At 36.9% G+C, this 25007-nt stretch overlaps 1 protein-coding gene across 1 annotated transcript; it reads right to left on the minus strand.

Moving 5' to 3' along the window:
* Positions 1-41: 41 nt before the first annotated feature.
* Positions 42-25007, minus strand: LOC121986762 (zinc transporter 8-like). Its single transcript, XM_042540703.1, has 4 exons — positions 24831-25007; positions 1203-1279; positions 968-1121; positions 42-347 (listed from the first exon to the last, which is right to left on the minus strand). Exons 1-4 carry the CDS (start codon positions 25005-25007, stop codon positions 42-44), a joined length of 714 nt encoding a protein of 237 aa, XP_042396637.1.

Here is a 25007-nt window from a genome sequence, read left to right on the forward strand (position 1 = left end):
AACATGTGCACTAACCAAACTGCTAAAATTAGGAAGAGTCTCTAAGCCCACTTGGCAAGAAGTGACATCAATCTTGCTCCCAGTAGTAAGGCAAAATTGATCATGACCTGAAGTTTTACGTTACTCTGCACTTTAGGGTTCATAAAATCAGCAGTAAGGAGATCGACAAGCGCCATGTAGATCAAAATTCCAGCAGCTACAGAATCTAGTATTCCTTGAGTGATCAAGGACGAGGGACTATTCTCATTGTAAACGGACGATATTCCAATGCCTATCACGACCCCGGCCGACGTCGTGAGAGAAAAGAAGAGTCCCATTGTTAGCATTGATCTCACCTTGAACCTTGCCTGTGTATATATATGATGAAATACAGTGTGGATTAATGTTGTCACCTTAACATTATAATAGAAAAAAATGAAACACAAACAAAAGTAGTATACTTATTGCATGATTCAATCAAACATTGATACTTGTAAATAATTGCTCTCTTATAACATTTGATTGAACCAACCAATTTACCACTTTATAACTCAAAAATTATAATGGGTTGAACTAGTTCGAGCCAATATAATCCCTTCTGGGTTTGAAAACATTGGAACTCAAAGCCAAGAACTAGATGATAAATCATAATGGTAAGTAGGCATGCTATTATTAATTCATTACTATTTTTATACACTATGAATTTTAATAGTAAACTTGCAAACAAACATAATGGATGAACAATTATTGCATCTACCAATCATAGAAATGAAAAAATGCATTCACTATGAGTTTAATTCATTTCAACAAAAGTAAAGAACTAGATGTGCAAGTTAGGCTCACTATTTTTTTCATGGTACGATTGATTGGTCATCACATTTAAGCTATGGAGTTTAATGGTAAATTCAACTTTTAAATGAATTATAAGGAAAATAAATAAATTGATTACACAGGTAACTAAACATTCATAGCTGAGAACAATGTGTACCTGAGAAATGCATCCTCCGAGTCCCATGCCCTCGAGGAACTGGTGAAAAATTAGGGCAACCAAGAGAGGTTTTAGGGTTGATGGAGAGTTAGATACACCCAATGAAATCCCTATGATCATGGAATGTACTAGAATTCCCAACTCCAGAACCTGTCCATTAGTTTTAAAAAAAATAATCAAATTATTAAGAAAGATATGGAAATAATATAATTTTGAAAAATGAATGTAATTGCAAGCGATAATTCGATGGCGAATTAGTTGAGTCTTTGATGATGAGTCATCCGTCCGCTTCTCTTCGCCGTAGTCGCATCCCTACATATGTGAAGCATAGGTAATTAAAGAATAGTTAGGTAATTAAACTTACTTGAAACTCTAGTACCGATGGAAAAATAAAGAGTGGAGAAAATATTTTTAGGGCCGACGACAATGAATATCGGTGGAGAAATAAAGGGTGGGGGAAATTTTTTAAGGGCCGATGACAATGAATATCGGTGGAGAAATAAAGGGTGGGGGAAATCTTTTTAGGACCGGCAGCAATGAATATAGGTGGAGAAATAAAGGGTGGGGGAAATCTTTTTAGGGTCGGCAGCAATGAATATAATGAATATCCCACATTGTGTTCTAGGTGAGCATTTTTATATAATGTGGAGGCATTAATTTTATCTAAATTCTATCACTATGTCATATAAATCTTATTATATTTATATTCAATTTGATATTGGATAAAATTTCCTATATATATCCATATCTATATCATATATATATATACATAGTAATATTTAATTCACATATTAAAATTTATCATACATATGTTTTTTATATAATTTATATTACATATTACATATACATATTTATAAAATATATTTATGATACTACAGTCATCATATAAAATATGGATATCCATATTTTATTTCCACATATTATAATTTATTAGACATACCTTTATATTACATATTAGTTATATATTTTATTTCTATATTCATCTTTAAAATTTCTATATATTAAATTTTATTCCTAAATGCTAAGTTCTTTAATTTCTATATATAATTTTATATAAAACCTCATACTAAATTTTTATCTCTATCCTTTATCCACATCATAATTATATAATTTTCCATATATGCATATATAATATATAATTTGTATGTGATGAAATCTTGAAATTCATTGGTTATGTGTTTACACGTGAGGCATGTAAGTTGGCATATAAATTCATTGATGGAGAGGCATGTAAGTTGGTATATAAATTCATATATTTTTATTTACTTACTAATTACATAATTCTATTTAATATATATATATATATATATACATGATAATATTTTTAATTCATATTTGAGTTTATTAATACTAAGTCATTAATTTAATATTGAATCAAATTATATATTTCCATATTATAGTTTTCATATTATTTAATTTAATTTAATATTTCATTAATTAACATATTATAGTTTTCTAAAAAATACACGTTCATTACATTTACTTTATATATATAATATATTATTTATATTAGTTATTAATTTAATATTGAATCAAATCTCTTATATATGAACATTTACTTTATATATATAATATATTATTTATATTAATTATTAATTTAATATTGAATCAAATCTCTTATATCTGTCCATATATATCTTATACATAATTTAGATATATCCATATCTTCAATTAAAATCTCATATATATATATATATATATATATTTATATATATATATGAGGATTGATATGCTGTGCGTCTGTACAGTGCGTGACTATGCGCACAGCATATCAATCGATGTTTTTTTATTTTTTTTATTAATTTTTAAATTAAAAAATTTCACATTTCCTTATATAAATTTCTAATACCTTAATATATCCCCTTAACATATTACAATACTCAATAAATGCTTAAATTAATTTTATTTTAATTTTTTTAAAAAACCAAACACTATAACCTAATTGGGAAGCCTAAACCCCAGAGGTAAAATCTAAAAAAAAAAATAGCTTTAACACTATAACCAAAGCCTGAACCCTAGAAATAAACTCTTAAAAAAATATTTTATTTTTTATTTATTTTTAATTCATAAATTTAAAAAAAAAACAGTTGTTATCATGCGCGGCGTGCACAGTCGCGCACTGTGACATCGCGCAGGATAACAAATCCTTTTATATATATATATATATATATATATATATATATATATATATTCTTATTTCTATTATTTATGCTATATACTTTATATTTCCTATATATATATATATATATATATATATATATAATATTCTCATATTAAATGTTTTAGTTATTATCTACACATTTCTTATATACATATTATATTACATACAATATTAAACATTTATAATTCCTATATACATATATTATAATTTCTTATATACACGTTTTATATCATATATTTTATATTATACATAATATATTATTATATATAATTGATTAATCCATAATTATATGTTAACTTAATTAATTTAAATCTATCTATATTAATAAATTATTAATTCAATTGAACGAACCCTCTTAATTAACCATTGGTTTGTGGATGAGGATATTATAGTATGTATTTGAATATGGATTGTTTTGTCTCTGATTGTAACTCAAGATGGCATCACATTGCTCAAGTTGATTAATTTGTACAGAAATAACTCCTAAAGGACATGAGTCTTGAATATGTGTTTGAATTTTCTGGATCTTTTCTGAATTATCCATTCTTTGAGTTAACACCTTTAATTCTTGCTTCATTTCGTTTTGACTTAAAATGAGCTCTTCAATCATTTACTCCAATATAGAAATTTGATTGTTCTGAGAAGGTTATTGTTGAAAATTTTGTTGCCCAGGCTGGAAACTTGGTCTAGCCCCGATAGATGTCCTTGTTCTTGATTATTTCTATAAGAGAATTTTGGATGATTCTTCCACCCAGGATTGTATGGGTAACGTCCCTAGTTTTTTTTCCTTTTTTTTTATAATACATAAACTGTTGACGCCACATACTTATACTTCCATAGCGATTCTTGGTTCAAATAATATTACATAAATGACTTGAAGAAAAATAAACATAACTAAATATGGAATTAATCTAGAAGACCTTCGGGTTGTACTTCCCTTATTCCGAGCTGGCTCACTGGTCAATGCCTCCTATCTCATTCGTCTCATTGTCTGGAAAAAAAAAAGATATAAACTGTGAGTCGAGAGACTCAACATGTTCAAAATAATATTATGCATTAGTTAGCGTCTATAATCTAGTGTACTAAGGGAAAGCACATCAAAGGTAACTTAAGACCTCTCTACTTACATACTATGAACACAAGCATAGGCAATGACATAAGCATGACAACATAAAGGTAAGCATGGTAGATGAACTAAGCATAATGATAAACTAGATCATGAGCATGTCCATAGGCACAGGCATAACATGAACATAATAATAAACATTATCATAAACGTAGACCAAAACATGAACATAAACATAAACGTAAACATAACATAAACATAAACGTAAACATAAGCATACGCATAAACATAAATATGACTTGAACATACTTACATGCGTACTTATAAACATACTGTTGTGGTGGCCTAGTTGCACTTACCAGTACTATGACATAAGTTGTTGATCAGACAACTACCCTAGCGCTAGGTCGGTAGGGGTCCGAACTTAGGACCGGAGTCCCTCTTTATTTTGGCGCCCTCACCGGGTTTAGGTCCCCGGATCATACTACTATCTTAGAACATATCTTGTTTGATTCTGACGCGCTCACCGTGCTTAGGTCCTTGGATCATACCACCATCCCAGAACATATCTTGTTTGATTCTAGCGCGCTCACTGGGCTTAGGTCCCCGGATCATATCACCATCCCAGAATATGATTTGGCAAGCTCCCCTGGCTTAGATCCCCGGTTCATGACTTAACCCATAACAAGATTTGGTATGCTTTCCCGAGCTTAGGTCCTCGAGTACAACTAACCACATGTATCTCATAAGCATAGACATAAGTGTAATTATAAACATAAGGATGATCACTATACAGCCATGAATATAAACATGTACATGCGCATAATAAGTAAGAAGGTTCATTTCAGGAACAATTAAAGTTATCATGATGAGAAGAGGAAACATTAGCCTAACTATACTAAATACAACCCTTTTTCTAAACTAGAATCCGAAAGTCACAGGTAGCATATAAAATTGATGACAAGTAAGAATAAACATAAACTTTCCTATATTAGAAATCTAAAAATACATGTAACATGTAAAATTATCATAATATCAAGTAAGAAGAAAACATAAGCTTTCCTAATTTAGTATTTCCAAAAATACATGTAGTATGAAAAATTATCATGATATCAAATAAGAAAAAAATATAAGCTTTCTTTTAGAATTTCTAAAAATATATGTAGCATGTAAAATTATCATGATATCAAGCAAGAAGAAAACATAAGTTTTCCTAATTTAAAATTCCAAAAATACATGTAGCATGAAAAATTATCATAAGTGGGATCATTCATCAGTATTCAAGGTTATCATAATAAGAAACAAGAAGCAACATGAACTTACCTAATCTAGAGATTCGAAACCTAACTCAAAAACGTAAAATGAGTAGGAATAAAAAAATAAATCTAGATACTGGACAAAACAATTGTGTAAATCCAAGCTGGGGAAAATATTACATGAAAGTAATTATTCCATTTAACAAAGCAAATCACAAGCGGGTTACTCACTTATTACTTTATTCAATTTGTTTTAAAGACATGCATGAAAACAAACCTGATTTACAAATTTTAAACTAATCTTTTCTTTATGGTGAGTGACACATCTCCTTGTTGGCTAAGCATTAAAATTTAATTTAAGACAAGGTTGATTTATAACAAATCATAATTACGAAAGTTATGATATATATTTTGAATTATAATTCTAAATATGAAATTGTGCACATTTATCTCTCGGTAATAGAGGTAAAGAAGAAACATTAAGATGTTTTTAAAAAAAATTACTTGTACATACTCTGCACTTTGACATGGTATTTACCTATTATAAACCCTCTTCAAAAACTTAAAGCCAACCCATACAAGCATATCTATTCTTTTATAGAGCACTATTAACACACTTAAGCATAAAGCACATATGCATATAATTTCATAAAATATCATAAACAGTATAAAATCTAGAAGCCAAAACCATACATGCACTTACTCACCCTTAACATATTAAAGTATAGCAACAAATATGTATATTATCATTAAAACATGATTGAACCTATCCCTATAGTCCATGATTAAATTATACTATAATAGCTTAATCAAACATTTATCATATATATAAGAAAAAACCATAACAAGCATGGTCATGAGACATTGTTGTCCGTATGTATCATCAAGTAATTTTCCACACCTACTACAAGTCTATAAATGGCGTACAAATCTTAAAAAGAAACTCAAGAAGAGAACTTAAACTAGGACATCAAATATCAATCCTTAGTATCCAAAATTCATAAATCATAGAAATTAACTAGAGCATTATAAGTTAGAGAACATGCCTTAAGTACTTAGCTATTATTCCTTGTCTTACCTTGAAACTCTAGTACCGGTGGAGAAACAAAGGGCGGGGAAAATCTTTTTAGGACCGGCGGCATGTATATTGGCATATAAATTCATATATTTTTATTTACTTACTAGTTAGATTTCTAAATGATAAGTCCTATATATTATTCTTATAGATCTTGATATAAATCTATATCATGGTTATATAATTTTATTTAATAAATCCATATATATATTAGCTATACATGATAATATTTTTAATTCATATTAGAATTTATTAATACTAAATTATTAATTTGATATTGAATCAAATTATATATTTTCATATCATGTATACATAATAATTAACATATTATAATTTTCTAAAATATACAAGTTCATTACATTTACTTTATATAAATAATATATCATTTATGAGGAGTGATCTCCTGCGAGTTCGCACAGTCGTGCAGTGCACGACTGTGCACGCAGGAGATCACTCAGTTTTTTTTTTTAATTTTTTTAATATTTTAAATTAAAAAAATCAATTAAAAAAATTAACATTTTCTCATATAAATTTCTAATATATTAATATATCTCCTCAACATATTATAATACTCAATAAATACTTAAATTTATTTTATTTTAAATTTTTTTAAACCAAACACTATAATCTAATTAGGAAGCCTGAACCTTAGAGATAAAATCTAAAAAAATAGCTTAAAAATTATAATCCAAAGTCTGAATCCTAGAAATAAAAATTTTAAAAAATATTTTAATTATTTTTTTTAATTCAAAAATTAAAAAAATTAAAACAGTGATATCTTCTACGTACGCACAATCGTGCACTGTGCGCACAAGGACGCGCAAGATATCAAAATTTTATCATTTATATTAATCATTAATTTAATATTGAATCAAATCTCTTATATCTGTCCATATATATCATATACATAATTTTATGTTCATATATATATCATATACATAGTTTTATGTTGAAAATATATTCATATCTCCAATTAAAATTTGGAGATAGGACGATAACTATAACAGGCGCCATGTGGATGAGAAGGAAATATTAAACTTGGAGAGAAATCAACTTTGCCTCCTATTTGTTTTTAAATTTTATTTCAATTTCATATGTTTGTAAAATTGGAACGTTACCTCTCAAATCTATTCCATTTCCTAGCCAAAGTGTTTTTGCAAATATTATAATAGGAGAAATGAAATTTCCAAAAACTTAGAGGGTCGGAGAGTGAGATTTCTGATTTACACGTAAACTTTAAAAGTATGTGATGTAATTAATACGTTTTAACAGAATTTCAAGTTTGTATATAGAACCATGCAAGTTTATTTTTGAGACTTAATATTTCTTTAAAATTTTATAAGGGCTAATTAAGAAAATTCAGTTTCGCAAAAGTTAAAAGGGCATCTATAATTATAAAAAAATTAAAAAAAATAATACCTTACTATATTTTTCATACAAGATATCCCTATTCTAGTACTATTACAGCAACTAAAATAAATTAAAAATAAAAATTTGATTAAAAAAACTATACATAGGGTATTTTTTATATCAATTTTCTACCAAATTGGTTAAAATTAGTCAAATTTATTAAAATCATTTAAACACGGTCAAAGTTATCATAAAATTGTTGTAATAATTAATTAGCCATTATAACATTGTAATAATATTGTTAAAGGATTTTGATAAGTTTGAGTAATTGTAATTATGTTGGTAAAAAAATTTTGATATAAAAGTCACTATGTTTAACATTATTAACCAAGTTGAATTATTATTTTTATATATTATAATAGTGGTACCAAAGTGAATATAACACCTATTAATACCAGACGAATAATAGGGAGAGAAAAAGAAATAATATGAGAGCGATAATAAATTTTATTGTTCATTAATATTTATCTTAAGGACAGTACCATATATAATATTTATGAAGTATTTTGTCAATTAATTAATTAATAAATAATAAAATTATTCTAAGAATTATTATAATAATTATAAAGATTTATTTTAATAATTCTAATATTAATTTGATTTGATGATTTGATTCGGATAATGACTTAGTAAAGATATTAGTAATTTAATATTCAATAAAAATATAAAAGATGAATAACTGTTAAGTTGTTACACGTTCATAAATAAAATAAAAATTAATTTTTATATATTTAATATGAGTATGAAAGATAAGATTAGCTGTAAGATATATTACTACAAAATAAAGGTATTTGAATATGAAAAATATGATAAAGTGTCATTTTTATAAAAAAAATAATAATCTTTTTGACTATTATAATTAAAGACATTCTTTTGATTTTGGCCATGATTTTTTTATACTTTTATTATTATTATTATTATTTGGCTTGTTTTAAAAAAATATATATTTATTCAACATTATAAAAAAAATTAAGATTAAAAAATGAAAAGGATTTTTTTTAAAAAAATCCTTCAAAATAATACTCCATACCAAAGATACTTTTATTCCAGCCAAATAATGTTAGTACGATATTAAAATAATAGCCTACGGATGTAGTCAAGTCGGTACTAGGCAGGATTTATCAGCATGAGGCATACTTCAATCCTGACATATCTAAATATCATTTTAGATTATCTTATATCCACTATTTAGAAAAATCACTTGGCTAAAGTTGAAAGCCCTTATAATTTATCCCTATAAGATCATAAGAAATCGTTAAGATAATGATTTCACTTTTATACCACCAGTTATAATGTATAATAGTTAATTAATGATTCTTATTTTGATTAAATTCAAATAATTTTAATTAAGTTGATAAAATATTTTTTTATATAACAGTTTTTTTATATAATTTTTTAAACCAAATTAAATTAATTTATTTTTATACGTTAGAGTAGCTATTTAATAATTATTAGCTGATATATTAGATTGGATATCCTTTAATTTTGTTTTTTTAATTGACGATTATGATAATTAGGTAAATTTTGCAAACTTATAATATGACAACTAAATTTGATATTAGGAAAAGAGAGGTGAAAAAAAAATCATCTATTTTTTTCTTCCAAACCATAGCTCTCTACTTTGATTTTTTTTTATTATTTTTTTTTAATGAAAGGGTCCTATCTTTTAACCAACACATATATAATTATTCTTATTATTATATCTTATATATATATTTACCATCTAAATCCTGCACTAGTGGAGAGGTGTAGCCCCTATGATTTTATAATTATTATAACGTAAATGATAGAGGAATAGAATTATATCAGTATTATAGTAACTATAAAATTTTAGTTTATATATATAACATACCTATTTAGAATTCAGTAAAATAAAGAGAAATAATAATAAAAATAATATAATAAAGAACAGTTAGATAATTAAACTTATACATGAATTATTAATGAGGTGTAGCGCTCTTTTAATAAAAACTTAAAGTGATATGTTCTGATTTGAAAAAAAAAAACATATAAGAGTATAGTGAAAGACCCGGGAGAGTTTAACTTAATATCAATAACATTAGCGGAATAAATTATTTTAGGGGAAGAGCATACTAAGATGATCTCATCTAAGGCATGAAGTTGGAAAGTCAAAGAGGTGTCTGAGGCATGAAGTTGGAAAGTCAAAGAGGTGACAATTCTACTAACAAGATGAAAACTTTGCTATCTACAAAACAAATCTAAGACCAGGGAAAGAGTCCGTGGTATTGATCTTCCGACGCTTAAGTAAGAAACAGGAGAGGAAAAAGTGAGTACTAAGGATCAAGAATTTTTCTCATGTCTTTCATCATATATGCCATCCCTTTTTTATACCTTTTCAGGCGACCTTCCATATTCTCCTGTTTAATGTTATTGATTACCGATAAAGGATGTCTTTGTCTTGTCTTCTTCTCATTTAATGATAGATAGAGTGTTTTATTTGATTTTCTCCTCCCATTAATTATCCGTTGTTTCCTCTCCTATCATTTTATTGATTCATTGTATATAATGCCAACGCCCTTCTTTTGAGTCGGACGGGTGCCCCTCTCAGCTCGGGCTCCCAGCCCGCTTATCTTATTTTCCTGCCGACCGGGTTAACTGTACTCACTTACTCAGATGGCCGATCGGACAAGAGAACCTCTGATCGGCCAATGAACCGCTTCCCCGATGCAGTTGAGCCTCGCTTAAGCGCTGGTGCTGACCGCCTTGACTCTGACCTACACCATGGCGATTGACTCGTGTCATGTAGGCTCTTATCGCCGTATCACAAGTCTCCCCTTCAAGTCTAGTCGAAGGAGGCTGCAAGTTTGACTGACTGGACAAGATGTGTCTTAGGCGACTATAAATCCCGTGTGACCCAAATGCTATAGTATCCGAAGAGACTATGCTTGATCTATAATTACTAGGTGACCCACAAGCCAATGCCACTCAGCTGCATTTTGCTGTTGTTGGGTTCAGCTTGGTGGCTCGTTCATTGTGCTGATCGGGATCATTCCTTGTGTCGATCGGGCTCGTTCCTGGTGCCGATCGATAAGATGAGCAACAATACTTGACAAATTATCTTCCGTTATGTATTTCCTAGGGCGAGTCTGGTCGCGACTAACGTCATCCAAATTCCTTGAAGATCATACAAATCCTTGCTAATTATGAACAAGCACGCGGTCATACCTGTTGGAGCACTTACAATGGTCCGTGGGACCATGTGTTTTGGTGTTTGGACAAAGGGTTTAAGTTAGGTTCACTCTTGTTATTTGATATGTGTACTTGAGTTGTGCAAGACTGCAGGATATACATGTGACTCAGGTTGACGGCTTCGGGTCCGGTGAAGGATGGAGCATCCGAGGGACCGTGGACAAGGCAGCGAGGACAAGGGCCGAGGGAAACGACTTTGAGGCATACGCGAAGAATGACATTGGGGACGAGCCGCGGGCTTGAATGCATCTGAGGGACGAGAGCCAAAGGAAGTAGGCTTGAAGGTAAGAGGTCAAGGCTGCAAAGAAGCATCAAGTGAGTCATAAGGGTGAGGGTACGAGTGCACGAGAGATTGTACTCGGAGTAAAATCCTAGTTTTAGGGTTTTACTGCAGTGTTACTATAGCAGTAATGTAGCGCTACTGTAGCAGTCGAGTGCATGTTTTAGCAGTCGACTGATGTAGTCGACCGCGCAGTCGACTAGGTGCGAACAGAATGGTTCTGTTCGTTCAGTCAGTGTGGATTAGTCGACCGCATGTTTTGGCAGTCGACTGCACTAGTCGACTGCAAGTTTTAGCAGTCGACTGGTATCGAGCTGTTGGGATGTAATGGTCAAATTTCCACAGAGGGCAGTCGACTGCATGTTTTGGCAGTTGACTGGTAGGCGGGGTTTTCAACCCGTGACCTATATAACCAAAGCTTGGGAGCTTGGTTATAGTTGACGAAATAGAGGTGGTTAATCTCTATTAGTAGTCTACCTGTGCCCTAGCTTGTAAAGAGTCCTTGGTGAGAGTTGTGGTGAGGTTTCTCCACCCACAAGGAGCTACGTGAGCTAGCCGGAGGTCTTCCGAGGAGTAATCCACCGACGGATAGGGATCGTCCACCTCAAGGACACGACGTGGAGTGGGAGCTTTATCTCCGAACCACATAAATGATCATGTAGCTTGATTTGCATTCTTTCTTGTCTTTAGTTTAAATTTCCTTTAGCTTGTTTGTTTTAGTATTATTCCGCTGCGTAAGCTAACATCGTAGGAGAAGCGATCAATTTGGGGGCGCCATCTATCCAACCCCCTTCAAGCCGGCCGGCCGATCCCCTACAAGTGGTATCAGAGCGAGGCCGCTCTCTGTCAGACTAACCGCCGAGGAAGCAAAGATGACCGGCTTGATAGAACCGTCAAAGTTTGATAGCGGAGTCTTATGGGACTTCACATATTGGATGATGAAGATGGAGGTCTTCTTCAACACGGATTGACACACCATGATGGTGATCAAAGAGCCGTTCGAAGTTCTGAAGGACAAGAAGGGAAAGAGACTCCGACCGCGTCATTGGACGGAGGAGCAAACCTCACGGTCAAAGGCAAATTCAAAGGTAATATCGATTTTAATTGATATTTTACCTAATGACATGATGAGTCGTATAGGTGAATATGAGAACGCCCATGATTTATGTAGCAAGATAAAGAAGGTTCCATGGGAAGAACCTTTGTCTACACAAGAGGAGGAAAAATCCGAAGAAACGGATGAAGAAGCTCAAGTAGAGAAGGATCAATCGGATGTTGAGACCAATTCAACATCAAAAGAAGAAGAGGAAGTGAATTTGGTCACATTTGAGGAAAAGGATAAAGAAAGGTCATCCATAAGTGTGGATGAGAAAGATATAGCATCTACATCCTCAAAGGTTGAAGAATAATCCAAGACAAGTGAAGAAGAAGAAATCTTGGAAGAAGTCAACATAGTGAGCACCTCCACCGAAGCAAAGTCAAAAGATCACATTGTGTGCTTCGGATGCAATGAAAGGGGGCATTACAAAAGTAGATGTCCAATGGGTAAGAAGGTAACTCCTAAACCCACTCAAATTATTTTAGATACTAATTCGGGTTGTAGGAATGATGGTGCTAAGAAGAAGAAGGAGAAGAAACACATCATATATTTCACATGTGGAGAGAAGGGTCACTACCACACCAAATGCCCCAAAAAAGGGAAAATCAAGAAGCTTGCACAATTGAAGAAATGGGAGAAAGAGAAGAAGAAGAAAAGATTAAGTCAAGGGGGAGCTTCAAGGGTAAGGGAGATATACCCTAATTTGAATTGTTATTCAAATTTTCATTCTTCCAAGCATGCTAGGAAAAATAATGATTATCATTATATAGCAATGAAAAATTTTGGGTTCAAGTATCATGATAGAAGTAGGGTTAATGTAGATCCAAACCCTAAGACACCTACTCATGATAAAATTAGAAATGGTAGACCTAAGGAGATCCAAGACATTAATCCCAACAAAGGGAGACATATGTCTAGAAAGGGTAGGTCTAGGAATGTCCATAGTGGACATGTTGACTATAGGTTTAGGAACCTAGAAAGGGAAAATCAAGTTTTGAAGGCAAAACTTGATAAGTTGGAGAAAATCCTAGAAAGATTCAATGTTGGATCTAAGGGTTTAGGTATGATGTTGGGTAACCAAAGACCCAACAATCATAGATCGGGTTTGGGATACCGATATAGTGTCTCCAATGCTAAAGGAAAGTGATATGCTAGGGTTGCATATGACTATAGCAAGGAGAAGCCAATAAATGATAAGGGAAAGTCATTTAATGACAAGGTTAAATTAACCAAGGATAATGTGTCCAAGGTTAAGAAAGTCATTTGTAGGTCAAGTGTCACCGGAGGTGCACCGATGTGGCCTAGCTATTGTGGATGAGCCACCTAGAGAGGTGGTTAAGGTTAAGAGCTCTAGGGGGAGCTCTAAGAGTCAATTTGGGATCCATGGCCAATGGATCTCAAGTGGGGTTTACTTGGGAGTCTAGGTTGGGTCATGGATTGTGCCAAGTAATTTGGAGACAGACTTGAATCTAAAACCTAGGGATTTGGCACAATTGGGTTGTGTTTCATACAAAGAAATATGACATTGGGGGCATATAGCATGATAATTGATTTTGGATGTATAGATGTCATACAAACCAATGCTAAGGATGCATTGTGGGTTAGTATGGGCAAATACATCTAGAGGAAGCCAAAACTAGGACTTTAGGTCAAGGTTCTATTGAACCATTTAAGCTAGTTTTCGATTTTGTGTCAATCTTGGGATTGGTGATAGATACATTTTTTAATGTATTTTTCTCAAGTAGACATGGGTAAAACAGACCTCTCCACAAAATTTAGGGATTTTTGGAGGTCTGTGAAATTATTGGTGCATTTCTGAAATTGGGTCAGAAATGCTGAAAAAGTGTGGCAGTCGACTGCTAGTTTTAGCAGTCGACTGCACCAGTCGACTGCATGTTTTAGCAGTCGACTCACATCGAACAGAAGTATTCTGTTCGCTCAGCTAATAGCGACCAGTCGACTGGTACTTCTTGCAGTCGACTGGTACTTCTTGCAGTCGACTGGTACTTCTTGCAGTCGACTGATATCAGTCTGAAATTATTTTCAGCATTGGATTTTGACCGAGTCAACTCGTACAAGTGTATAAAATCCATGGGGGATTAATACATGAGTTTAGGATCAATTTGGATGACAAGTTTTCAACAATTGGGATATTGTTGGAGAACTTTTTGGATGTTAGGCAAAAGGGGAGAAGTAAGGTTAAGTTGGGAAAACCTTAGTGTCTTTGCGTAGGGTGAGCCTTATAGGTTCTTAAAAAGTCCTGTGATAAAATCCTAGCTCAATTGGGATCTTAGGTGAAGGGGGAGCCTTAAGATAGGTCCTTAAAAAGTCTGTGGTAAAATCCTAGCTCAATGGGGAGCATAGGTGTAGGGGGAGCCTTGGGATAGGTTCCAATGCATGATGCATTGTTTCAGCGGTGTAAGTCCAAGTGTGTAGCCTTGGCAACGTAAGTCCATTCGGTGGTGTAAGTTCAAATGTGTAGCCTTAGCAACGTAAGTCCATTTGTTTTAGCATGTTTATTTGCTATTATGCCCTAACTTAAACGTATTGCCAAACATCAAAAAGGGGGAGATTGTTGGTGTTAGGACCAAAAGTAGCTAGAGGGGGGGTGAATAGCTCGTCGCGTTCGCTCGGTGCGCTTCGTTGCTTGGCGTTGCTTGTTTCTTCTTGGATGTGCAGCGGAAAATACAGAAACAAACACCAAACGCTAACACTAGGATTTTACTTGGTATCCACCTCCAAAGGAGGTGACTAATCCAAGGATCCACACCACGCACGCACCCTCCACTATGAAACACTCCTTTTCGGTAACTACCGAGGGCGGAGAAGCCCTACAAGACTCTCAGTACAAGAAGAAGAAAGGGAAATACAAGTTAAGCAAAAGCTTACAAGATGTGTAGTAAAAACCCTAACCCTAACTTCTTCCTCTTGCAATAGATCCGCCTCTTGACTTGGAAAGCCTCCAAGAACCTTCAAGAACTGGCGATCACATGCTTGTAGAGAGCTGTGGAGGAGCTGGAATGAATCTGAGAAGAGCTCGTGAAGAGATGCCGAAGACCACGCTCGGGCCTTTAAACGCCGACGGTCGGATCCCGATCGATTCAAATGTTCCGAATCGATCGGGAGGCTGGATCGATCACGGATCGATCCAGCGCTTATTACGCGAAAGCGCTGGATCGATCCACGGATCGATCCGGCTATTCCAATCGATCCGTCGATCGGTGATCGATCGGGACCTCTGATCGATCCACGGATCGATCCGAGCTTCTGACCGGGAAGAATGCGGATCGATCCACATCTGGATCGATCCGGATCGATCCAGACTTGGTTTTGCCCAAAACCAAGTCCCAAACCTCTAACCAACATCCGGTCAACCTTGACTGTTGGTACATCATGCCTCGCATCTGGTCACTTGACTGCCGGACTCCCCACCAAGTGTCGGTCAATCCCTTTGACCCACTTGGACTTTTACTCGTCGTGCAAGTATCCGGTCACTCCATTGACCTACTTGGACTTACCAGATGTCCGGTCAACCTTGACCCATCTGGACTTCCTTCCTTGCCAAGTATCCGGTCAATCCCTTTGACCTACTTGGACCTCCCAACACCGGATGTCCGATCATCCTTGATCCATCTGGATTTCTTCCTTGCCCGGCTTCACTCACGGGACTTTCACCTAGCTTCACTCACTAGGGTTTTCCATCCGCTAGCTTCACTCACTAGGACTTTCACCGGCTTCACTCACGATTTTCCTACCTAGCTTCACTCACTAGGACTTTCACCTGGCTTCACTCACCAGGATTTCCTTCTGCCTAGCTTCACTCACTAGGACTTTCACCTGGCTTCACTCACCAGGATTTCCTTCTGCCTAGCTTCACTCACTAGGACTTCCTTCTGCCTAACTTGCCAGTTAGGACTTCCCAGTCAAGTATCCAGTCAACCTTGACCTACTTGACTCTTCTTCAATCAATATCTTATTGTCAAACATCTAAACCCTAACCAAGACTCAGCTTGGTTAACCAGGTCACCCTTGACCTGAGGGATATTGCACCAACAATCTCCCCCTTTTTGATGTTTGACAATACCACAATAACACTTACAATCCCACATGTAAGTTAGGCTAATCCTATAGCCTCCTTCTTCATGCCACTAGGTAATGAACCCATAAATTAAGCTTTTCATTCTCCCCCTAAGAGGGCAAACTCCCTCTAGGTAATGAAAACCTAACTTACTTCCTTTCATTCTCCCCCTATTGGCACACATCAACCCCTTACAAAAAAACATCAACCCGTCTTTGGACACACATCAACCTATGCTCCAATTTTGGGCACACTTCAACAACTCCATTTGTTGAAGACTCTCCCCCTGAAGAGTTGCTCATCGTGATCACAATTTCACTCATGTGATCAACTCAATATTGAAGGTCTCATACCCTTCATTATCCTTAACTTCTCCCTCAATGTTGACAAATACCCAACCTTGAGCATTTTCAACCACTTGAGTTGCCACTTGAAATGATGAGGATATCCACTCCCCATTTATCCCCATTTCAAGTTTAAATGCTCAACCTTGAGCAAGTTCACAACAGAAGGTTAACCACCTTCCAAGGTTCATGAAAAATAATTTTCATGTCTTTAAAGAGTCCCTCCCCCTAAAGACATGGTGGTAACTTCTGTCATTGCACCAACAATGACTTGGAATCCCTAAACCTTTAGGAAACCCAGATTTAGAAGTTTTGAGGTTCAAATGTTCAAAATTTGAAACAAACCTCAACCTAAACTTCAATGAAGTCTTCCTTTACCATTCCATCCTTGTTTTCAACACGAAAACACCCTTTTTATGTATACAAATGTATTTTAAGGGTTTGGAATGGTTACCTAAACTAAAATAGGTTCAAAGTGCTGAAATCAGGCTTTCCTAGCCAAAATCAGCAACTTAGATCGATTGGAGTTGGGTTCCAATCGATTGAACCTTTCTGAATCGATCCACTGATCGATTCAGACTACCTGGATCGATCGGCTGATCGATCCAGAAGCCGGCTATAGATTTGCCAATCGATCCATGGATCGATTCAGGCACTCAATCGATCCATGGATCGATCAGACTCGATAGTTGCTGAAATTCCATTTCGGTCAACTTCGAAACCCTAGAAAATTCTACAAAATCCAAAAATTATGAAATTTCGTGTAGGCGTTGTTTAGGGCATATATTATCAAGGAAAAATAGTTTTCTATGAAAATACATCATATTTTCAAAGATTGACACAAACTTGAAAACTTACAAAAACTTTAGTGTTTTCTTCAAGTTTGTGTCTAACTATTCAATGGTGATTACTATCAAAAGATAGCCTTCACCAAGGTTTTCCAAAAACATTTTAAAAACATTTTCAAAACCAATATCCCATCATGTTCCTTGGGCATAATGCACATGACTTGTACATTAGCTTTTCCAATGATGGGAAAACACATAACTATGTGTTTTGATGAACCTAAAACTCAAAAGAATGCACTAAATCAACATTTTGAGTTTTGTTCATCTTCCTAACATCTCACTTGTATCTGATGTGCACTAAAACACATACAAGTCATCTTATAGTCCTTGTGAGATGTAAGATTTTGGTTTTGCCCTATTCTAGGGATCATGCATATCTATCTAGGCATTTTAGATATATACTAGACATCCACCAAGGATGGCACTTGTTAATAATTGTTGTTAAATGCCTTTTGTCCTTAATTACAAGGAATTGAACTAATGCATGATAATGTTATGGCATACATCAAAAGGAAATAACTTTCAAAAGAAAATATCCTATAACTACATGATGTATGAATGTCATGACATGGTATTTTTGTATTTTTCATAATAAGTCATGAATGCAAAAGTAGACATGATGTCATGGCATATGATGGGCAAACAATCATGGCAAGATTTAGCATAAATAAAGTATACCTAGATTAACTATCTAAGTATCCTTAAAACCTTAGCTAAACTTACAACTTAAACCTAGATTGCCCTAAAGTGCTTCAAGAAACTGTCAAAGCCTAAATTGGCATTTCTAATTCCCTTGATTAATTTATGCCAGTCGAAATTAAGCATATCCTCAAATGTTGGCATATTTCATTTTTCCACAAGAGTAGCACTTCAACATAAGGCTTCAATTTCCTTTAATTTTCTAAGAACATATCAAAATCCCAACTTGGTAGCTCTTATGAATTTCCCAATATGTGCCTTTTAAGATTAAAATCAAAATTTTCACCACTAGGCACATTTTACTCTTTCAAGGAGTAAATAATAGTTCCATTTCATTTTCAAAGGTTAACAAAAACCTTGAAAATGCTCCTTGAGTGTCAATTTCCTCAAAGTTGGGTTAACTACCCTTCTAATTGGAGTTGACACTCTCTAACCCATTTATGGGGTAGAGAAGATGCTCCTAGGAACCCAACACCTATTGGTGCTCCTTGGATGCTCTAGGTACTCACTAGGGATAACTTCCCTAGATACCTTCCTAGTGACCTTGTTGGGCTTCTTAGAAGCCTTGGTCACATTTTCTAGGTCAACCCTAGGGATAGCCTCCCTTGTGACCTTGTTAGTGACTTTCTTAGACTTCTTAGAAGTCTTAGTCACTTTGGTTGCAAAAATACTCTTAGGGATGACTTCCCTAGTATCCTTGACTTGACCACTAAACCTAGGGTTTGTTCCATAACTATATGGAACCCTATGATAACTAGGCACATCCTTCTTAGCCTTTGGTTTGTATCCCAAACCTCTATGGCTATTTGATGGCTTTGACTTTCCTAGCCCTAGGTTTTGCTCATTTTGCCCTTTTAGGATATTTTCCATCCTTTTTAGGGTCTTTTCCATTTTATCAAGTCTTGATCTCAAGACTTGATTTTCTATCATTAAATCCTTAGAATTTGGTTTTTCATTAAGTCCATGAGCATTTTGGTTTCTAGGCTTGTATCTAAAATCCTTAGAGTTATTGCCTAGACTTTTACCTACATTCCTAACCCTAGGAGTGATAGTCTTAGCATGTAGGGCCACATGCTTTTCTTTAAAGCCCTCATGCTTTCTATTCTTATGGTAAATTGCATTAAAATGATAAAAGTTAGACCTATCATGTTTTTTACCATAATGTAAAGGAGTAGGCTCAATAAATGTTACCTTCTTCTTTACCTTGGAGGCTCCCCCTTGACTAGTGCCTCCTTGAGCCTTGATCTTCTTCTTCCCCTTGGGGCATTGACTACGATAATGCCCCTTTTGATTGCAAGAGAAGCATATAATATGCTCCTTGCTCTTCTTTGTGTTGGGGATGGTCTCCTTGGGCTTCACCTTGCCCTTTTGTGCCACTTGGCCCTTTTTCTTGGCTAATTTAGGGCACTTGCTCTTGTAGTGCCCATGTTCCCTACATTCAAAGCATATAATATGATTTTTATTATTAATTGAAATATTTATACCTTTGCTTGTAGGGGTGGCATCTTTTTCTTTGGATCCGGAGGTAGAGACTTCCTCTTGATCGGACCTTGATTCTCCTCCATTTGATTTTTCTTGACTTGTGGAGGTAGAATCTTCTTCCTCCTCTTCATCTCTTGACCCGGATGTAGAAGCTTCTCCTTCTTCTTGATCCGGCGTCACCAAGGATTGCTCCCCCTCAATCCTAGAGGTGGAGGCTTCATCATCTTGAATATTAAACAAGGAGTATGCTTTCTCCTTGTTCCCTTCGTTGCATTCCCTTGAGGATGAAGCTTCTTGGATTTCTTCTTCTTCGGAGGTTGAGCATTTTTCAACCTCGGAATCCTCCTCTTGGTCTTGCTCCAAAGAGTCACCCTCTCTGGATTCTTCTTGATCTTGTACAGTGGAGGGGATCTCTTCATGAAGCTTGGCCAATTTACTCCAAAGCTCCTTGGCATCTTCGAATTCTCCAACTTGAGCCAAGATGTGGCTAGGCAATAAGTTGACCAAAAGCTTGGTCACTTTGTCATTTGCCTCGCCCCTTTGAATTTGCTCCGAGCTCCATCTGCTTTTCTTTAGAAGCTTGCCCTTGGAGTTCGTTGGAGCTTTGAAGCCTTCCATTAGAGCAAACCATTGCTCTATCTCCATCATAAGAAAGTTTTCGATTCTTGATCTCCAAGAATCAAAACTCGTAGAAGTGTATGGTGGAGCTACCCTTGTGTCAAATCCAAGTCCATCTTGGAATTGCATCTTGAAGTTGAGCTTGATAAAGTCTTGAACTTGAAGAATTTGCTACAACTTCTTCACCCTCTAGCTTTTCTTGATATGCTTGACCCTTCCGGCGATGATTCCGGTGAAGAGCGGCCTCGCTCTGATACCACTTGTTAGGACCAAAAGTAGCTAGAGGGGGGGGTGAATAGCTCGTCGCGTTCGCTCGGTGCGCTTCGTTGCTTGGCGTTGCTTGTTTCTTCTTGGATGTGCAGCGGAAAATACAGAAACAAACACCAAACGCTAACACTAGGATTTTACTTGGTATCCACCTCCAAAGGAGGTGACTAATCCAAGGATCCACACCACGCACGCACCCTCCACTATGAAACACTCCTTTTCGGTAACTACCGAGGGCGGAGAAGCCCTACAAGACTCTCAGTACAAGAAGAAGAAAGGGAAATACAAGTTAAGCAAAAGCTTACAAGATGTGCAGTAAAAACCCTAACCCTAACTTCTTCCTCTTGCAATAGATCCGCCTCTTGACTTGGAAAGCCTCCAAGAACCTTCAAGAACTGGCGATCACGTGCTTGTAGAGAGCTGTGGAGGAGCTGGAATGAATCTGAGAAGAGCTCGTGAAGAGATGCCGAAGACCACGCTCGCCTGCGGCTTTAAACCCGACGCAACGGTCGGATCCCGATCGATTCGAATCGATGGAGGCTGGATCGATCACGGATCGATCCAGGCGCCTGCTCGAAAGCGCTGGATCGATCCACGGATCGATCCGGCGCTTATCAGCAGCATCGTCCCGATCGATCGGTGATCGATCGGGACCTGAATCGATCCACGGATCGATCCGAGCTTCTGTCGTGAACAGAAGGATTGGGGATCGATCCACGGATCGATCGAACGGGTTTTGCCCAAACCAAGTCCCAAACCTCTAACCAACATCCGGTCAACCTTGACCTGTTGGTACATCATGCCTCGCATCTGGTCACTCCCTTGACCTGCTAGGACTCCCCACCAAGTGTCCGGTCAATCCCTTTGACCCACTTGGACTTTTACTCGTCGTGCCAAGTATCCGGTCACTCCATTGACCTACTTGGACTTCCACCAGATGTCTGGTCAACCTTGACCCATCTGGACTTCCTTCCTTGCCAAGTATCCAGTCAATCCTTTGACCTACTTGGACTTCCCAACACCAGATGTCCGATCATCCTTGATCCATCTGGATTTCCTTCCTTGCCTGGCTTCACTCACCAGGACTTTCACCTAGCTTCACTCACTAGGGTTTTCCATCTGCCTAGCTTCACTCACTAGGACTTTCACCTAGCTTCACTCACTAGGGTTTTCCTTCTGCCTAGCTTCACTCACTAGGACTTTCACCTGGCTTCACTCACCAGGATTTCCTTCTGCCTAGCTTCACTCACTAGGACTTTCACCTGGCTTCACTTACCAGGATTTCCTTCTGCCTAGCTTCACTCACTAGGACTTCCTTCTGCCTAACTTGCCAGTTAGGACTTCCCAGTCAAGTATCCAGTCATCCTTGACCTACTTGACTCTTCTTCAATCAATATCTTATTGTCAAACATCTAAACCCTAACCAAGACTCAGCTTGGTTAACCAGGTCACCCTTGACCTGAGGGATATTGCACCAACAGTTGGAGCACTCCCAATGGTCCGTGGGACCATGTGTTTTGGTGTTTGGGCAAAGGGTTTAAGTTAGGTTCACTCTTGTTATTTGATATGTGTACTTGAGTTGTACAGGACTGCAGGATACACATGTGACTCAGATTGACGGCTTCGGGTCCGGTGAAGGATGGAGCATCCGAGGGACCGTGGACAAGGCAGCGAGGACAAGGGCCAAGGGAAGCGACTTTGAGGCATACGCGAAGGATGACATTGGGGATGAGCCGCGGGATTGAATGCATCCGAGGGACGAGAGCCAAAGGAAGTAGGCTTGAAGGCAAGAGGTCAAGGCTGCAAAGAAGCATCAAGTGAGTCATAAGGGTGAGGGTACGAGTGCACGAGAGATTGTACTCGGAGTAAAATCCTAGTTTTAGGGTTTTACTGTAGCATTAATGTAGCAGTAATGTAGCGCTACTGCAGCAGTCGAGTGTATGTTTTAGCAGTCGACTGATGCAGTCGACCGCGCAGTCGACTAGGTGCAAACAAAATGGTTCTGTTCGTTCTGTCAGTGTGGATCAGTCGATCGCATGTTTTGGCAGCCGACTGCACCAGTCGACTGTAAGTTTTAGCAGTCGACTTGTATCGAGCCGTTGGGATGTAATGGTCGAATTTCTACAGAGGCAGTCGACTGCATGTTTTGGCAGTCGACTGGTAGGCGGGGTTTTCAACCCGTGACCTATATAACCAAAGCTTGGGAGCTTGGTTATAGTTGACGAAATAGAGGTGGTTAATCTCTATTAGTAGTCTACCTGTGCCCTAGCTTGTAAAGAGTCCTTGGTGAGAGTTATGGTGAGGTTTCTCCACCCACAAGGAGCTATGTGAGCTAGCCGGAGGTCTTCCGGGGAGTAATCCACCGACGGATAGAGATCGTCCACCTCAAGGACACGCCGTGGAGTAGGAGCTTTATCTCCGAACCACGTAAATGATCGTGTAGCTTGGTTTGCATTCTTTCTTGTCTTTAGTTTAAATTTCCTTTAGCTTGTTTGTTTTAGTATTATTCCGCTGTGTAAGCTAACATCGTAGGAGAAGCGATCAATTTGGGGGTGCCGTCTATCCAACCCCCTTCAAGCCGACCGACCGATCCCCTACAATACCCTTTTAATTAATTGCATTAAATGTTATCCGGTGATCGCAAGACACGTGTCCCTTGTTGCCGCCACATGCTCGATGTGACAGGCGGACATTCACTTGTAACGAGATGTGTGACTTTTGTAACCTTGGATTAGACGGCTGAGGTCGATTGGCTACGAGGTTTATAAACTTCGCATGCTTCATCCTCTTCCTCACTTTTGCGTCTTCGTCTTCGTCTATGAGCATCTTGGTGACACCGCGCTCTTCGATCCTTCTCCAATAATCTTCACGTTCTCTCTATTAAGCCATCATCTCCTTATAATCGAAGCTGTTCATCGCTCTTAGTGTTCTCTTTTCCAGTCGAGTTTCTTCGTGTCCTCTGTGATTTCTAATGGCAAGCTCTTTTCAATCTCCAGTCTCCGTCCCCGGGCTCTGGTATACGTCCATTAAGTCCCGGTTCGACGAAGACGATGCTGAGAATTTGAGAGCTACCTTTGAGATCCCATTCGAGTATCAAATTGGTCTTCCTTCGGATTTTAACAGCCTGAACGAGCCGCCTCCGGGTTTTGTATGTTTTTTAGGGACCAATTTACTGTCGATCTACAGTTCTCGATCCACCCTTTTTTTTGGTCATTTGTATATATTTTCGCATTTCTCTTCATCAACTGGAGTCGAACTCCTTTCGATTGTCGTGCGGGGTCGTTGTTTTGTTCCGCCTGCATGACATTCCTCTTACTCTTCGGCTCTTCCACTATTTCTATTATCCCAAATTGTTCGAGCCGGGGACTTTTCTTTTTCAGGCCCGAGTGAACTTAGTCTTTTTTAATAAGATGTCGTCCTCCAACAAACATTGGAAGGGCTACTACTTTTTCGTTCGATTTCCCTAGCGGTCGGACTTCTTGACCAGGTGACAATTAGAGGTGTTGAACCCTCCAGAGCTCAAGAGATACAAGAATTGCTCGGACTATCTCCATGTAGCTTCCTGCTTGGTCGGTCAAAAATATCATATACACAAGTTAATGCTGGAGGGTGTCTTCTATGTGTTCGGCCTGAGCCCGATTCGCACCAGGCTTCCGTCCAGCTTAGGTACGCTCTTTCTTGGTCTAACTTTTGAATCTAACTTATTTTTCCTTTTCTTTTACAGCCCAAGTCATGTTGCATGCTCGTCTGGCTGGCAAAGCCAAGCTCGCGACGCTGATATCAATGCGGCGGCCGTGGTCAAATTGTAAAGTCGAGGTTTGCATCCGGTCAGTCCTCAGGAAGATCCACTCAGAGAGAGCGCAGGAGCCCCAGCTCAAGGGAGCGAAGGGGTAGCCAATTGTACGATCGATGATGTAGTGGTTATTGCAACAAATCCCCCACCCGAGCAATGTTTAGCAATTCCAATTGCCGATGCCTCAGAATCGGCTTCTTCAAGGGAGCCTTTGATAAGCCAGAAAAGGCACCGCACAGAGATAACTGCTCGGGCAACAACCTCTGATACACAAACTCCAACCAGGACAAGCCCACATTTGTCATCTGAGCGGGGTGAAACCTCCACACCTGTGCCTGAGCAAGTGACGGTCAT

This window comes from Zingiber officinale, chromosome 5B (assembly GCF_018446385.1).
Source record: "Zingiber officinale cultivar Zhangliang chromosome 5B, Zo_v1.1, whole genome shotgun sequence".
Lineage (NCBI taxonomy): Eukaryota > Viridiplantae > Streptophyta > Magnoliopsida > Zingiberales > Zingiberaceae > Zingiber > Zingiber officinale.

Excerpts from the sequence above, each read along its gene's own strand:
- LOC121986762 (XM_042540703.1), bottom strand. The coding sequence starts at position 25,007 with ATGACCGTCACTTGCTCAGGCACAGGTGTGGAGGTTTCACCCCGCTCA. Across the intron at positions 1,122-1,202 it reads ATTCGCCATCGAATTATCGC|ACAGGTTCTGGAGTTGGGAA; the intron begins TTGCAATTACAT and ends TAAAACTAATGG. Across the intron at positions 348-967 it reads TCGGAGGATGCATTTCTCAG|GCAAGGTTCAAGGTGAGATC; the intron begins GTACACATTGTT and ends ATATATACACAG.